This window comes from Leuciscus leuciscus, assembly GCF_965113295.1.
Source record: "Leuciscus leuciscus genome assembly, chromosome: 11".
In the NCBI taxonomy this organism is placed as follows: Eukaryota; Metazoa; Chordata; class Actinopteri; order Cypriniformes; family Leuciscidae; genus Leuciscus; species Leuciscus leuciscus.
In genome coordinates, this window is record NC_138735.1 from 33,449,378 (window position 1) to 33,468,012 (window position 18,635).

An 18,635-nucleotide genomic window follows, 5' to 3' on the forward strand; every position below is an offset into this window, starting at 1 on the left:
CCACGGACAGCGATTTTCAAAACACAGACATCCCAAGTCTTCCGGAAGTTCCGGGAGTCTCCCGCGTATTGATAGCGGCTCCCTGATGCCCGCAAATTAGTTTAAATCTCCCGGAATCGCGAGCGAGCATGAGCGCGCATACGTAGCGTGCGCGCGGCAGAGAGAGGGAGCGAGAGACCTTGCGTGTGTGTGCAGAGCAGCCGTCATTTATCAGAGGTGTGTGTGTTTACCTTAGCTGTTTATGGTTTTTGCAACTCACGTCCATGAGCATATAGCTGCAGATATTATTATGGGCTATGGCAGTATTGACCTAAATGCACTTTGTTTTTATGAGAGAACATTTCATTTTTAAACCTTTCTGCAGGCCAGTAGGCTTTTACATTATTATTTAATGTACACATGAGTGGGGTCAAGTTAAACATTTAATTTTATACTTTGCAATGTGCTAAATAAATATTTGCATAAAATTTTAATTGATTTATTCTTTGAAACTTTAATATTAATTTATGCAATGCCTTGATTATAGTAAAGTTAGTACACAGTCATAGCCATAAATGCAATGGTACTAATAATTGCCATAATTTATTTCGGTGTTTCGGTTTTCGGCCTTAGTTTCCTCTTTTTCGGTTTTCGGTTTCGGCCAAGAATTTTCATTTCGGTGCATCCCTAGAATGATACCTAAGAATTTAGGTCACACAGGTTCGACTCTCTTAAGGAAGTGGGCGGAAACGTGGGTATCATGAAGAAATACAAAACTTTATTAATACAACATCATATTTAAAAAAGAGTGTGAGATTCACATTAAAATAATCTCCGTTGCACCAGGATGTGTCTGATGACTCGTTAGTGCATGGCTGACATCGGCTTCAAGACAAACAAAAACAACAAGAGACATACAACAATTCACATCACTATTAATTACACAACTAAAAAGAAAAGAAATACAACCTTACAGGGCCGGGGTTCACCACGGAGAAGGGGGTCACAAAACTAGTAAATCAAAAGCACACTTGCACACACACACACAACACCTCAAAAGTGTGGCACCGCCCGTAGGAGGAGCACCACCACCACCACAAGAGACACGTCACCCGTGAGACCCCGGCGACTGAAAGAAAAAAAAACAACAACTTCAGGACAGTTACAATAAATCACAATTTGATTATATCACTGATCACAAAAACAAGGTGAAAATAAAGTAATATCAAGTCACAAACAATATACAGATGTTGGTACAATAGAAAAGAAAAAAAACACAAGTTAACTAAATTCGGACCAACTTAAAAGGAGCAACCGCGGGGTTATCTTCTCCTTATTTCACAAAGTAGTGAACGTGGACTCCAAAATACACTAAACTATAATTTAAAGAAACCAGACAGCGACAATCCTCCTGATTAATTGGACGATACGGCGCTCTCGTAGTATGGCAACGGGGAAGCAACCGGAACTGCAACTATAGCAGAAACAAATCGCTCACGAGCGGGAGAGAGAATCCAGAGACAAATCCACACAAAAAAACAATTACCAAAATGCATACATCGCCTGCTAAAATTCTCAGCATTTAACTATGTGCATAACAACACTTACCAAACAAGTGGAGATGAGCTCTATTATCCATTTACAGGCACAGATATACGGTATTCATATAACTGCCGTTCAGCTGAGATACAGGGAATACTGCACACAACGCGAAACATCAACTAATCCCCAAACCCCACAAAGCTAACCAATCTGCTTTTCATAAAACAGTCCGCACATACCTGAGAGGTTAGTAGTCTTAGCATCCACTGAAAACAAGCCGAGGGAACCAGGGAGGAGAAAAGACAGGCTAGAATGCGCCATGAATCGTTACTGTCATGCACACAGCAAACAACAAAACTTGCTACATGCTAATGAAACATACCTGTGTCCACTGTCAACAACGGAAAACGAGGAGGAGCCGGACGTGACGCATCCCAGGCCATAACCAACCAGCTCGCAAATAGTGGATCCTCCCTGCTGATTGGTGCTCACAACCGTCAATCACCATCACTCGTCCTATTCATTCGGTTACAATCCACCCCCAGCTTCTGTACCGACGCCCCGACGGTAAACTCAACAGAACCCCCACTCTGAACCCTCACTTCCATGGCCGAAACCAAGTACCAGATGTACTACCCGCTATACTAGATACTGTACCTAACCCCAATGGTCGTGGAAGGTGATGTACATTAGAATGCTGCCCAGCAGTAGTCCTTCCAGTCCTCCTGACCACCACAGAACTGACAGGGATGCTCATTACAGGCTGCAAATTCACCTCCATCTCAAGACCCCCTTCCGCCCCCTGGGCTTCACCAGATGGCACTTCCTCAACCTCTTGAGGGCCGGGAGGGGCACTACCCCTAGGTACCTGCACACCGTCAACTTGCAGTGTTTCCGGCACCAGGACAAACAAGTCTCCCTCATCTAACTCTTCCTCCCCATGAAGCTGTACAACTTCAACCACCGGATTATCGTGCAAGATGGGGGTGGGGTTCCGGCTAATTTGAGCTTTCAGCAAGGATCGGTGCACGTGCTTTACTTTATCCAAATCTGTGGTGGGGGCAATGGTATACACCACACCCCCCTCCTTAGGTGCCTTCAAGATTTGGTACACCACTGAGCTCCACAGGTCATGGATTTTCTGTCTACCTCTCACGCTATAATCGCGGAGGTATACCAACTGACCCTCCTTCAGTGGTGCTTCTCGTACCTGAAGATCATGCCTGGCCTTCCGGCGACCTGCCGCGGCCCCCAAACGCTCACGAGCACCCTCAAAGGCCACCTGCAACCGATCCTGGTGCTCCAGGACCCACCTATGCACACTACCTGCCAGCGGTTGTTCAACCCTCCCAAGAAGGAAGTCAACTGGAAGTCTAGGCTCCTGCCCAAACATCAAGAAATAAGGGGACTCCCCCGTAGCTTGATGAGGAGTAGTATTATAGGCGAAGAGTACCTGAGGAAGACAGAATGGCCAATCCCCTTTCTTTGCCACCGGCAACGTGCGCAACAGGTTATGCAGGGTTCTGTTGAAACGTTCGCACTGGCCGTTTCCGGCCGGATGGTATGGTGTGGTTCGTGACTTTTCAACTCCATACAAGCAACAGAGCTGCTGAATGAGAGCCGACTCGAAATTACGGCCCTGGTCCGAATGGATCCGACCAGGCACTCCAAACTTGCAAAACCATTCGACTACCAGGACCTGGGCCACAGTCTCTGCTCGTTGGTCCTTGGTAGGTACAGCCAAGGTGTACTTGGTAAAAATGTCGGTCATGACTAAAACATTCTCAATACCTGTACTTGAGGGTTCCAACAACGTGAAATCTAAAGCTAAGATCTCATTTGGCCGTGCAGCCAACAAGTGTCCCATGAAGCTAGCATGGGTGGGCTGGTCGCCTTTGGCACACTGACATCTCTCACACTCTTGGCACCAGCGGGCAATGTCAGCAGACATCCTTGGCCAATAACATCGCTGCTGTACCAGCTGAGCAGTGCGCTCCACCCCCTGGTGCCCATGCTGTTGGTGAAGTTGAGTCAGTACTTCAGACTTCATGGCTGCCGGCAATAACACTTGGAGAACCGCCTCTCCTCCATCCGGGCGAAACACCCGGCGATAAAGCACTCCCTCTTTCTCCACCAAGCGGCCCCATTGACGAAGCAGGACCACAGCAGACCTGGAGAGCTTCTTACGCTCCTCAGAGCTAGGAGGTGACTTCCGCCTCCAGAACACTAAAAGCTCCCTAATGACTGAATCTGCCTTCTGCTGCATACACATATCACTGGTGGGACAGGGGAATGATTCAATTTGATTCACCCGAATCATCATCCCACCTTGGGCGGCTTGACACAACAACACTGGGACAGCTACACCCCGGCACAACTCCTGATCTCCCTCCACCAGGAAGTTCTGCCGTGACAAGGCATCAGCATTGCGGTTACTCTTACCTGATCTATATTTGAGCTCAAAGTCAAACACTGCCAGCTGAGCAAGCCCAGCGCTGTTCCATGGCCCCTAACTTGGCAGAGGTCAGGTAGCTAAGAGGGTTATTATCGGTGTACACCATACACCTATGCCCCAGCAGGTACTCCCGGAACTTTTCAGTCATGGCCCACTTGAGCGCAAGAAACTCCAGTTTCATAGAACTATAGTTAGATGTATTGCGCTCAGTGGGCCTAAGACCCCGGCTACCATAGGCGATGGGGCGCACCTTGCCTTGCTGTTCCTGTGAGAGGACTGCCCCTAGTCCCCCATGGCTGGCGTCCACCTCCAAGATAAATGGAAGTGAAAAATCAGCATAGGCAAGTACTGGTGCTGTGGTAAATTTCCTTTTTAACCCTTAGAGGTTGGAGATCACGCCGGCGTGATCTGCTCGCTTTTTTCCTTATGAGTTGAATTGAGACCCCAAATACTCTTTTGACTTTGATTTTACAAAACAAGTTTCATACATCAATCGATTCTGTTAAATGTGTATTATTTTTGTGTATACTCACAATAAAAACAAAGTGTTGTGCTTTTTGCCAAATAAAGAAAAATAAACACGAAGCGAGTTCTGCCTTCTCTCTGTCCGTGTAGTCCATTCTGAAACGCGTCCGAAAATGAACTGCAGCTCAGCAAATACTCAGTCAAACAGGCATTCAGACACACAGGCATGAAGCTTGAATTCTCTTCTTTTAAATGAAGTAATTTATATAAAAAACAAATATTCTCATCTTGTGAAATCTGTATTAAAAGAGAGCGATTCCAGTCGACCTCATAAGAGCTAATTCAAATGTAATGTGACTCCGCCCACGGAGAGCGCGTGCTATTCAAACGCAAATGGCTGAGGTAATCCGCGCAATCCTGTGAACGCCCCCCCCGTATCAGCTCGAGAAAACCAAAACACAAGTTTATTCAGAACATTACTTGCTTACACCGTCTCGCAGCGCTGTGAGGAATAATGAGGAATACGAGGAATACGAGCTGAGGAATACTAGTAAGTTTTTCCTTCTCGGGTTTCTGTATATGAATGAATGAACGGCATAGATGCGCGCTGTTTACCACAGCTGGCAAAAAACAATATTACGTGACAGTTCTCCATTATGGACGCGAGCGCTCAAAAAAAAAAAAACTAAAAGACTTTCAAACTTTCACAGAGACCTCAAAACAGTCAGGCGAAATATGAAAGACAACATTTTGTTTAGTAGATTTGGGTACAGTTTTTACTGTAGAATATACTGCCTCGTCAAATAAGCTTTTGTTTAGCAATTTCTATATATAAAATGTTGGCTATATTCAAAGTAATGAATACATAGATAAAATGTAGGCCTATAATCTTTTTTTTTTTTTTTACAAAGAAAGAGTACACTTGAAATATTGTTGAAATTGTAATTATTGTTGTAATTGTAACCTTTTTAATAAAATAGCAAAACATATGTACAAGATAGATGTAAGCAAAATCTTAAATGGTCAATATAAGTCTTCTTCTAAATATCTTTTGTCCTTGCATTGTGGCTCAGCCAGTTTCACACCTGTGTGAATGGCTCATCATTATGCAGAGTGGGTGGTAATTCAGGTGTAAACCACTCCTCATTCATGCCCCCTCGCATATTGGCTTTCCAAGCAAAACCTGTTTTACATCAATTTAAATCAATGTATGGTTTTATTTGAACGATAAAGCAAGACTATTTTCACATAATTTTGAAGAAAAAACTATAGGCGACGACATCCATTAGTCAAAAGTCTTATTGACACATATTTACTATGTGTTTTGTGGCCTTATTTCAGAAATTTTAGTTTTTAGTTTTCAATATCCACGCATAAACATTATTCTCTCAAAAATGAAAACATGTACATACACGTGGCTCACATATTATGGTAGCCCTGTTTGTGCTTTATAGAGTGAATTTACACCTTTGCCATTAATATGTTTATAAGCAACTGAAAAAAGCACAAATGTCAGGGCATGTCAGAACATCTCAAGGGCCCAGAAAACCGCTCAGACTCCAGAGGGTTAACTCCTCAAAACTACTCTGACACTCTGCAGACCAGGCATTATCAATACGCTTTGGCTGTCTTGAGTGCTTGGGATTCGCCAGCTCCGCCACCAACCGACGAAATGACATGACCCAGGTACTGCACTTCTTGTTTAAAGAACGCACACTTAGATAACTTAGCCTTTAAACCCTCCTTGTGTAGCCGGCTTAGCACTACCTCCATCCGAGCCAGATGTTGATCAACTGAAGAGGAAAACACGACAATGTCATCCAAGTAAAGCAGCAAAGACTGGCACTGTTGGTCCCCAAACATCCGTTCCATCAATCGTTGGAAGGTGCCGGGGGCATTGCACAGACCGAAAGGCATCCTATTCCATTCAAAGAGGCCAAATGGAGTACAAAAGGCAGTCTTTGCTCGATCCGCCTCGGTAACGGGAACCTGATTGTACCCGCTGGTAAGGTCCATGGTGGAAAACCAACGTGCCCCCACCAGCGAGTCCAACGTCTCCTCAATCCGAGGCAGAGGAAAGGCATCTTTTCTGGTCTTAGAATTTAACTGACGATAGTCCACGCACATGCGCAGACTACCGTCCTTCTTCTTGACCTGGACGATAGGTGACGCATAGGGGCTGCAACTTTCTCTAATTATCTGGGACTCAAGTAGTTGCTTTATATGGGCTTTCACAACCTCATACTCAGAGGGAGGAATACGTCTGTATCGCTGCCGCACAGGGACATCATCCAACAGGGTGATATCATGGGAAATAAGATTGGAACATCCCAGGTCTCCCTCATGTGTGGAAAACACAGTCACGTACTTCTCAAGAAGTGCCCTTACCTTACCTTGTTCCTCACCTGACAGTGCAGCTAAATCAATCACCCCTATCTGTTCAGATATAGCGGAAGAGACCAGCTGTGTGCTCACTCTAGCCGATACCACTTTAACCTCCGTGACCTCCGGAGGTAAGCTAACCACATAAACCTGATTGACAGTACCTATAACCGTGCCAGCATATAGTAATACATCTGCCTCCCCAACATTAACCACAGGCACATAAGCTGTACCACGCTCCACTGGCACCAACGACGGAGATGCCAACAAACCGGCAGGGAGACCAGCCTCTGGTGGTTCAAACAGCACTGTACCATTCGAGTACTGTGCTGAGCAGGTCACAACAACCAATTTCATTGTGCCACCTGGGATGCGACACGCCCGTCGTCCACGCACTCTAACTCGTCCCCCTCGATCCGAAACTGACTGGAAGTCAATGTGACAGCAATGTTGTAGGGCCTGGAAAACAGAACTAGGGGCCTGCGACACAACCGGTAAATCGAAAAGACTCATGCCATGCTGGCCAAAGAGTTCCTGGTAGCAGCGGCTCAGGACATTCATTCCTAGGACGCCAGGAACCTGAGCACACAAACCACCCGGAGGGTCCTTGACCACTAGCACCCCGCAACCTAAAACCATTCGCCCGCAAAGCTCAACATCCAGTTCTAAATAACCGATATACGGAATTGAGAGGCCATTGGCTTGGAGCTGGCTTGGAGCAGCCCGGAGCTGTAGCCAATGGCACGACTGAAGCTGTTCCTGACCCCAAGATTCAAAATTCTTCAAGAAACAACTCTCCGTAATGGTGGACACCATAGAACCGGTGTCCACCAGGCAAGGTACCTTGACCCCCCCTACCCCCACAACAAGTTGCGGACAAGTGGACATAAGACGAGACATAAAATCTGAACCAAGCAAAAAATCCGAGCCTGTCTTTTCCCCAACCGAGCGGCGGCCCTGCGGCTCGGCGGGAATTAGTTTCCCGACGACTGTCTAGATGGTGGCTGCGCACTCCCCGCCGAAGAGGAACCTGCGAGTGCTGGTAGGAAACGTGGTGGTCGCCGCTCCCCATCACAATCTCCGGCATAATGACCAGGTTGTTGACACCTTCTACAAACAATCTGATTAGGCCGGGATGGTCGCAGTGGAGGTTGGGGATTTTGAATTTGAGCTACGCTTTGAGTCAATTGGTTTAACTGTTGTTGCTGCATTTTCAGCATCTCTCGTAATTCGCTCAATTCAGATACAGCTAACGCAGCGTTACTACCCGTGTGCTGATGCCCCTGTACTCCATACTGAATACCATACGCAGAAGGGACAGATTGACTTCGACCACGTGTTCCCCCCGGCACTCCCTCCCGTTCCCAGCGAATAGCTTCACTGCGAACGTCCAACAACGTAGCAGTAGGTTGGCGACGGACTAGCTGTTTTAGTTCACGCCGGAGGGCACCGCCATTAACATATTCCACAAATTGATCGCGCAACAGAACTTCCGCATTAGGCATACCATAAGGTGATTGATTTTTTACCTTTTCCAGAAGACCCATCAGAACCAGGGAGAACTCCAATAAGCTCTCCCCATCCTGTTGTCTCCTGGAAAAAAACGACTCTTGAAGAGCAACATTCGATTTCGTACAGCCATACAGGTTACGCAAGGCCTGAAAAATTGACCGATAGCGAATCTCTTCCCTTGCTTCTCCCTCCAAATGATCAACCAAAAAATATGCCCGATCAATATTAGAAAGGTGGCGAAGCCGCATGCAAGCCTGGGCCTCCTCCATCCACTCGTCGAAAAAAATGCCAGACCTACCATTACATTTTGGACATTTTCTGTCACGAGGGACAAAAACAAATCGCTCTGTTGCACTAGAACCAGTGGGCGGAGGAGGGTCCACAGCGGCAGATAGAGGGGCACTAGATGAACCAGGCTGTGCAGCTAGCATCTGCTCCTGTCGCAATCTTTCATTGTCTGCCTTTAATTGGAGTACTAATTCCTTTAACTCACGTAGTTCATCCTCCATGACTATAAAGCACGCACAGCACTTACCAATACAGACACGAAACTCACCGGTCCATTTTACAGACCCCCGAAAGAAACTGCCGCTGTCTGGTTTCTGCAAAAGGAAAAACAAAAGAAAAACAAAATATCCAAAAACACCAATACCAACAAAAACAGTACCCACGTCTTCGCCCTACACAATAGAGACCCTGCCGACTACGCCAGTTTGTGACGGAGTAGTACCAGGTTTCAGACACAAATTTCGACTACGCCACCCATGGGAATTTCACCCCGGGAAATATGAATGATACCTAAGAATTTAGGTCACACAGGTTCGACTCTCTTAAGGAAGTGGGCGGAAACGTGGGTATCATGAAGAAATACAAAACTTTATTAATACAACATCATATTTAAAAAAGAGTGTGAGATTCACATTAAAATAATCTCCGTTGCACCAGGATGTGTCTGATGACTCGTTAGTGCATGGCTGACATCGGCTTCAAGACAAACAAAAACAACAAGAGACATACAACAATTCACATCACTATTAATTACACAACTAAAAAGAAAAGAAATACAACCTTACAGGGCCGGGGTTCACCACGGAGAAGGGGGTCACAAAACTAGTAAATCAAAAGCACACTTGCACACACAACACCGTGCACTCACTTACGCAACCAAAACACTTCAAAAGTGTGGCACCGCCCGTAGGAGCACCACCACCACCACCACAAGAGACCCGTCACCCGTGAGACCCCGGCGACTGAAAGAAAAAAAAACAACAACTTCAGAACAGTTACAATAAATCACAATTTGATTATATCACTGATCACAAAAACAAGGTGAAAATAAAGTCATATCAAGTCACAAACAATATACAGATGTTGGTACAATAGAAAAGAAAAAAAACACAAGTTAACTAAATTCGGACCAACTTAAAAGGAGCAACCGCGGGGTTATCTTCTCCTTATTTCACAAAGTAGTGAACGTGGACTCCAAAATACACTAAACTATAATTTAAAGAAACCAGACAGCGACAATCCTCCTGATTAATTGGACGATACGGCGCTCTCGTAGTATGGCAACGGGGAAGCAACCGGAACTGCAACTATAGCAGAAACAAATCGCTCATGAGCGGGAGAGAGAATCCAGAGACAAATCCACACAAAAAAACAATTACCAAAATGCATACATCGCCTGCTAAAATTCTCAGCATTTAACTATGTGCATAACAACACTTACCAAACAAGTGGAGATGAGCTCTATTATCCATTTACAGGCACAGATATACGGTATTCATATAACTGCCGTTCAGCTGAGATACAGGGAATACTGCACACAACGCGAAACATCAACTAATCCCCAAACCCCACAAAGCTAACCAATCTGCTTTTCATAAAACAGTCCGCACATACCTGAGAGGTTAGTAGTCTTAGCATCCACTGAAAACAAGCCGAGGGAACCAGGGAGGAGAAAAGACAGGCTAGAATGCGCCATGAATCGTTACTGTCATGCACACAGCAAACAACAAAACTTGCTACATGCTAATGAAACATACCTGTGTCCACTGTCAACAACGGAAAACGAGGAGGAGCCGGACGTGACGCATCCCAGGCCATAACCAACCAGCTCTTAAATAGTGGATCCTCCCTGCTGATTGGTGCTCACAACCGTCAATCACCATCACTCGTCCTATTCATTCGGTTACACATGGATAAGAGCAGGAGAGCAGCAATAACCCCCCTTAGGGTAAACAGAACAGAACCAACATGAATGTATGCAAATATATTTAATTCAAGATTTTAAAGTACAACATAATTCGAGAATTTATTCTGATTCAAGGGGAATGAGAAGGCCAAACCCTGACTGGAGACAGGTGGAGCTGGGGAGGGAGGAGGGTAATCAGCTCCTGAGAAACACGACACTAATACTGAAGGAGCTTATATATGTATACAGTGATAGAGTCGTATTCCTATATAGAGGATCAGCTGAGAGTCACTGATGAGAGCTTGACTAATGTGGATTGATTACTCTGCCACATACTTGCTCCAACCAGGTTTAATATTACACTGTAAAAAGGTTTTCAAGCAGTACTTCATCCAATTAATAATTTGTCTTTCAATTCAGTTTACCATTATTTGTTTTATTTTTCAAATAATAATTTTTTCGTTCAAAACATAGTTAAATATAAATATTTTTCATTAAGAGCTCAAATAAGAAATATTTGTTTCGACGAATGTACAATTTCAAGGTTACACACAGGATTGCGCATGGGCATTAAACACAAATCTTCTCGACGACAACGACCACTTCTACGTTCCGTGGATCACTTTGCTGCTCCAGAGAGAATCAGATTTCATCGCGGATAAACTGAAGTAAGTGAAACAAACAACCATTTAAATGTGCTGCTGTATATTTAGAAGCCTGTTCAAGACATGTTGCTCTGCCGAATTTATCTGTTAGATATCGTTATGTAACTTACGTTAGTTTAAAAATGTGTTAGCTAGCTTAGTTTACACTTGGCAAGTTAACGTTAATGTGTCGACGTTAATCAATTCCTGAACGATTACAAAAGGGAACATATACGTTTACCCCTGGCTTATTTTGATTTTACAATGGTAATTAACGTGAACGTTTAATCATTGAACATAACGTTATCTCGATGCAGCGTCATAAGAACGACGTTCTCTGGTTAAAACCGTAGAAACCTGATCAACAACTAAGGAGCTAAAGTTAACTTACATGTAAAAGGACTGACGTTCACTTGTGATTAATGGTAACGTTATCTAACACGTATGACTGTCGACACTCACAATGGTCATTTATTTATGGATTGTATGCATAGAAGTATTGCTGCATTGGCGCCAATCGGTTGATGTCGGTTGGTTTTCAAAAAAGTGTAGTAGCAGCTAGAGGACACTGGGGGGGGCAGACATTTTTTCGTGGCGTTAGTAATAGGATTGACACACTATTGAATCATATATTATAATAATTATTATATCAACTGATAACGTATATTGTGCTAAAGTTTGTTGACCATAATGTACCCTCATGCCAAATTTGTACTATCTTGATGCAGGATACTGACACCGATACAAAGAGCACTGAAATATCTCATCCATATGGGAGAAACAGTGGAGGACCTCATCAAAGATTTCCTGGTAAGGAAAGATTACTTTAGAGATGTGAAAATGCTAGATATGGCTGTCCACTTCAAAATTAGCCATCAGACTATGTTCAGATATATGTCTGATAACAGTCTGAAGGCTAATTTCAAATATAGAAACAGTTACTTTCAGCTAAAATCAGAGTCCCATGTGCTGGAAAGTTTGTGCAACTTATATTTATATGTCAACAACAAATTGGAGTAAATTTTATAATTAGTTAGAAGTATTAGTATTATGTAAACTAATTTGGGGGGAAACCCAAGCTGTATTGATTCCTTATTCTTTTTTTCTTTTTCTTTTCTCCTTCCTAAATTCTTTTCCAGGTGTTGGAGAAGGAAGAGGCTGAAAACACTCTTCAGAAGAAACCATGGAAATCTTTGTCATCAGAGATGCACAAGCTGTATACCCACAAACATTGGAATCATACTGGAGGGTCAAGAGGTTCTGAGGGATTGCTGTCTGTCGCAAATGTTGAAAAAGTTGAAAATCTGACACGAAATTGTGGATGTGTGGAAGTAATGTATATAATAATTTAATAAATATCGATTTAATGAAAATTATGTGTCTTTTTTATTTGATTTTGGACAAGATTAATTAATGTTCCTTAATGGGAAATATGTTTTATTGAATCCATATCTTTTTGTTTGTTTAAAATAAATAATTTCTATTAACTTGTATTTTTAAAAATGAGAAATAATTGTATTATTAAATCAATATCTATTTAATTGGAGAAAACAAATAATTTCTAATACATATTTATTAAATGAGAATTTTTGTTTTGATTAAATCTATATATTTTTGTTTAGATCAAAAATAGAATTTAAATTAATTGATTTTTTTCAACAAGAAAAATATGCTTTGTGCCAAGTTTTATAAAATAGTTTTCATAGACATAGAAAATATTGGTAAGGGCAAGTTATTTATTTTTCATTGGCTCAAGTTATAAAATATAGATGTGAACCATTACCCTAAAATTTTTTAATTGGATGAATGAAAATATTTTTTCAGTGTATTTACCTTACTCTTATTTTTAAAATAGGGCTTACTACAATCATACTGTTGAGGGGTAAATGTGGCTGAGTCGTCGTGAGCTGATGTAAACACTCAGGAGAAGTTGGATGAGTTGGAAACAGATGGGATCTTTTTATTTACCCCAATTAAGGCCAAAGAAAGGCAATAAAAATTTACAAGAAAAAAAAAAAAGGAAAAAAAAAAATACTGTTTAGTAAATAAAATAAATTGACATGAGAGTAAAAAAAAAAAACAATCAAAATTTTGCAGCTGCTTAGAAATTGACCTTTGCACAAGCCACTATACATAGAGCATCACACAGACTTATGTCCTCTCATCTCATGCTCTCCTCCCAAGAGAATGAAGCTACTAGTCTTTATAGAATTGAAGGCACCCCTGAAATTGGCACATACCAACACAATATTACAATACAGGGGTGGCTCAGGTGAATAGCCATAAATGCTTAAAAACAGCCGAAATGCTACAACTATACAACTAGAAAATTACAAAATATTATTTATATGGTTCCAGCTAACATTTGGCAAAGCCACAAGTCATATTAACAGCCAAAAAATTAATAACTCAAACTCCGGGTCACTTCCAATTGACCCGGAAGTCATAGCGTCATTTAAACCCCACCATTGCGGCAAAATTCCTTTACATCAACAAACCGGAGACGCCAGTAAGACACACAGATGGTCAGTGTTGCCAAGTCCGCTTATTATAAGCGACTTTGGGCTTGTTTTTCTGTAAAGTCGCTTACAAATATTGGTAGTCGCGGGTTGCGTTTTTTTGGGCTTGTTTCTAAAGTGTAGTTGCTTATTTGGGCTTGTTCCAGGCTTCATAATAAGTTGTCAAGCAGATATTGTCTATGTGTTAAACGTAGGAGTTTGTCTTGCCTGTTCCCTCTGTCCCTCCCCTTTCCCATACACACAGGAGAAAGCAGAGTTTTTTCCCACCCACATCCTGCTTCTAATTGGCTCTGACCCAGATGGCAATGAGTACTAGCCAATCAGAGGCAGAGCAGGGCAATCTGTTTTGTTATGATTAGGAAAACGTCAGTGAGTGACGTTTAAATGAAAATACGCGCGAGTCGCGACTGATGGTGAATGGACTGTAGGAGAGTTTTTGGAGGAACAAATGCCCGGGACAAAGTGAGCGAAAGCTATAACTAGCTTTCCTGTATACTGCTTCAGCTCTCTTTCCGTTGGTAAACTGTATGTATGTGTATGTTAGGGTAGTTTGCGTGTTTAGTCTAGTTAATAAAGTCTCGTTCATGTCACACGTAAAGTTGTCCGTGTTTCAAGCTCATATCTGGAGTCCCTAATTATAGATCTTGACAACTTGCTCTTAGAAGTAACGTTACTGTAAAGTAATAAAGACATTTCACATGCCCCGGAAATGTACATTTCTTAGAATTAATAAACAATTAACACTGAGTGTTCACGGAGTGTATAATATAACAAAGACTGGGATAAAGAGAAAGGAGTAAAAGAATGGATTCAACCTGTCGTGGGGGATGACTCAAAAGCACTGTGCAGAGTATGTAGCGGACCTCGTACAACATGCTAGCACAGAAAATTAATTAATTAATTAATTAATTAAATTAATTTATAATTTGCTCAACTTGTGACAAAGACATCAAAATGCACCACATTAATTAACCATGTGTACAGTTTTGCAAAACTGCGCACAGTTAACCAATCTGTCCACATGGATGTAAATTGACAATCTGTAGCCACAGTTTAAAATCAGTCCCCACGGCACACAGTTCATTTATTTTTCTCTTCCTGGAACCTAGGGGGGCTCCATAGAAAAAGTCGCTTGTTTTGGGCTTGTTTTCACTGGCCTGGTTGCTTATTTGTCTCGCGAGATCTGGCAACACTGCAGATGGTATGTCAAAGCGATGTTCCTTTTAAACTAAATAAACAGATACATAATTAACAAAACATATGTTGCCTGGTTATTGAAACTGATCATGATTGTGAAATAAATGGCATGGTTTTAAACAGTAAGATATGCATTGATAGTAGTAGCTATAGCAAATAAATCACCGTAGTATTAGATATTATAAGTGTGCACACGAAAACTACGGGATTACTGTGGGGGTTTTGATAATGGTTAGGTTACCGCTGATTTCAAACAGTATAAGGATTAACAAAACACATTGACACACTTGACAAACAAATACAGGCAACATTTGCGGTCTTTGTGAACTGGAATAGGTAGCGCGTCGCTACCGTGACGGTAGCTATGCGCCCCGTCACACATACAAAACATTTTTATATCTCGCAGTTTATAAACAGTTTATATCTCGCAATTCTGACATCTTTTCTCACAATTGTGAGATATAAAGTCCAAAGGAAAAAAAGACGGATTTTTTTTTTTTTTTTTTACCTCAGAATAGTTTATATCTCACAATTCTGACTTTATAACACGCAATTGCGACTTTATCACGCAATTCTGACTTTATATCTCCCAATTGCGACTTTATTTCTCAGAATTGTGAATCACAATTCTGACTTCATATTTCGCAATTCTTAGAAAAAAAGTCACAATTCTGACTTGTGAGAAAAAAAATTTGAGAAAAAAAGTCAGAATTGTGAGAGAAAAAGTCGCAAATATAATTATTTATTTATTATTCAGTGGCGGAAGCTTCCATAGAGAATATACTATTTTGTAAATATGTTTTCTGTCATGGGTGTGGCTATGGCAATTAAAGTTGGAGCATATTGTTTGCAAACTGCAATTGATTAATTAATTAAAAACAAAGTAGTTGATATGCTGTGTTGTTTTTGTTGTTTAGTAGCAGTAATATGCAGTTATTAGCCGTGTCCACTGTATTTTTTGTTGGTTTTCATGAGACCCCCTCTTGAAATGACCAGGACACCCCATTGCCCCCCCAATCAAAATTGTCTGGAGCCGCCACTGCTTCAGACATAAAAAAAAGTTAAATTATTTAAAAAACACAAAAGTCAATAATGATGCTATCAAACTTTATTCATAGAAGCATTTGTCCATTTGTATCCATTCACGAAGAGTCTTTGTGCAAGAGCTCATAAGAGATGATACATACAGAGAGGAGTATATAAAGAGTGTTTTAGGCATTAAGTAGAAAGGATTACAGAACTCTGCAGTTTACAAGTACAGTGTTTATAAAGGCTAAACATCATCATACCAGGTTACCAGCATCATAAGGCAGAAAACTCAAATAGGACTCGTGTGTGTCAGCGCTCTGATCATTCAGAAAGGGCAGGTGTATCAGAGGATGTCACACATTGTGGTGGGTCTATTTCCTCCAGTTTGTCCTTTACACTTTTGTACTGTATATCCCACTCCTCATCGGAGAGAGAGGAAGGACTGTCCTCTAGAAACCTGTAGGCATCTTTGTTCTGGAGCTGAAACATGACAGATGCTTGTTGACAGCCTGCACCAAAACAGATCCAAGCCTGTGGAATTAAAACATTTACACAAGTCACATTAGACGAAACCTTAGTAATGGCTGGACAAAATGAGACTGACATTTAGGAGGGAACAGCATTCCTCCAGCATTCCCACAGGTACAAATAGTTTTTTTTTTTTTTTTTGAATATCTTGTTTTTGTAATCATGTAAACATGAATTTTACCTCTTTGGCCATTTGGATTGATTCAAGAAATTCATCTTTATATTTGTCAAGTTTTTTGACAAAAGTTTCTCCAGCAAAGGTGTTCTGTTCCAGGGAGACCAGCAATTGAGCAACACCCTCCCAGAAGTTTTTGAGCTGAACGAGAATGTCCTGAATTCTTGTCAAGCTTTTCTGAACTTCATTTAGATAGATGGTGTTGAGTATGGTATCTGCAGAGGGGAAATAAAGGTTTCAACAAGCCACACGTTCACTCTCGTTCTTAAACTAGACTTGAATCTTGGCACAGTCTTAAGCATGACTTGTCATGTAAGTATTAAACATGAAAGAAAACAGACTCACTGTCACCACTGGCTCTGGCAGCCTTCATCTGCTGATCCATCGTCTGGATTTGGACCTTCCACTGCTTCTGTTTCAGAGCGGTCTTCTCAGCGACGAGGATATTCAGTTCAGCTTCAAGAGCCTTCAAATGTACAGCATCTTTAGAATCATGTTCAGCATCATAAATGCTTTTAACAACCGGCCCGATGAATGGAACGACTGCAGCGAAGATGCCGAGGCCTATTTTTGTTCGAGTTATGGATCTGACAAAATCTTGAATCTCTTGGCTTTTGCGGTTTATCTTTTCATCAAGCTCTTTTATGGTTTTCTGGAGTGTCGAAGCAACCTCACTGGTGGCCGATCCTACAGCTTCAATGTGTGAATCATACCTATACAATGTTGAAGAAATGTTGCTGTTAAATTAGCATTTTATAACAATGGGCTCATTGGGCTGTGCTAGCTTAAAAGTTTATCTTAAAATATATTCATACTTTTGCCTGATTATAGCAGTTGCATGTAGAAGAATAATTAATTTGCTCAAGGTATTTTGAAAAATGTTTTAATGAGGAAAATATTCTTACCTTTTTACTATCTTGTCCACATCATTGATGATTTCTTTGATCCAGGCTTGCGCTTTTCCTAGGAATTCGACCGCCAGATCAGCATCATTTTTCTCCACAGCTTTCATCAACATGGGAAACAGAGACTGAACCAGGTTTTTACTGGTCAGAAAACACTGTGAGAAGGAAGAGACATAAGATCAAGTTTCTTAGACTTTAGAAAATGAAAGTCACACTGATGGCGACGAAACATTCAGAACTCTTATTGCCTGAATCTGTCCTGTAAATATTTCTGAAATGCTGTTCATAATGCTGCTTGTTATTATAATTTTAAGTTTAAAGTTATAAAAATGTAAGAAATGTATTTATAAATTATGAGAAGAATATCAAACCAAGATGATGTGTATAAACTCTTATGTTAAAGTTTTTTTTTTTCACATACATAATTTTTCACTTTTTAATGTCACTTTTTGAAATATCTGCCTTGTTTTATTTTTGTAACATTGATTATTTTCTCATCCAGTTTTTGATTTTTAGGAGACACTGCCTCCTTTGCCTCCTCGGTGGAAACGCCCCTGTTCTGTATTTATTTCAAAATAAGGGAGAGATTTAATCTCAATTTAATCTCTAGCTAAAAGACTAATATATGACATGCTATTTACTACAGACCCTTCGAGTTTGGTAAACACAAATTTCTAGTTTTTAATTTCTTTCTAGGTGACAGAGATGAAAATACTGAATTCAAGAGAAATCTGAAACTGTACTTTCAACATAGTTGCATTAGAGGAGCCGAACAGAAGCCTGGTTTCCACAGCCCGAGTCCTGATGGTTTTCTCCAGATTGGGGAAGTTGGCCAGACACAGGTAAGAGAGATGGTAGAGAAGCGCTGTCTTTTCAGCCGCAGGGAGAAGCTCTTGTACAAACTCTGGGCTCCACGGGGACACAGCCACTGGTGAAAAAAAACATTGTATAATTTTAAAGACTGAAAAGATCACATTGATGGCTGGTATTGTTTTCAAATATATTTGATGAAATAAGATAATACTTGCTTTTGCTATCAGCCATCCTTAGTAGGTTTACACAAAAATGTGTGCAATGAGTTTCTCCAACAATGTACTGAAAGCAGAACA

At 41.5% G+C, this 18,635-nt stretch overlaps 3 protein-coding genes and 1 long non-coding RNA gene across 8 annotated transcripts in view; 1 reads left to right on the plus strand and 3 right to left on the minus strand.

Annotated features, from left to right (window-relative positions):
* Positions 1-18,635, minus strand: part of LOC309509814 (uncharacterized protein) — an 83,055-nt gene that overhangs the window by 63,905 nt on the left and 515 nt on the right. The window lies entirely within an intron of this gene.
* On the plus strand, positions 11,135-12,482 carry LOC309509656. Its single transcript, XR_014209978.1, has 3 exons — positions 11,135-11,197; positions 11,902-11,983; positions 12,313-12,482. It is a non-coding gene; the product is annotated as an uncharacterized lncRNA (long non-coding RNA).
* The window catches only part of LOC309509820 (uncharacterized protein), a 51,372-nt gene continuing 48,719 nt past the window's right edge, over positions 15,983-18,635 (minus strand). The window contains exon 5 of the mRNA XM_082184781.1: positions 15,983-16,449. Within this exon, the coding sequence (XP_082040907.1) occupies positions 16,240-16,449 (210 nt within the window). The 3' untranslated portion in view covers positions 15,983-16,239. The remainder of the gene's footprint in view (positions 16,450-18,635) is intronic.
* Positions 17,488-18,624, minus strand: LOC309509830 (uncharacterized protein). The gene is made up of 3 exons (XM_082184799.1): positions 18,555-18,624; positions 18,270-18,454; positions 17,488-17,681 (listed from the first exon to the last, which is right to left on the minus strand). Exons 1-3 carry the CDS (start codon positions 18,568-18,570, stop codon positions 17,523-17,525), a joined length of 360 nt encoding a protein of 119 aa, XP_082040925.1. The 5' UTR covers positions 18,571-18,624; the 3' UTR covers positions 17,488-17,522.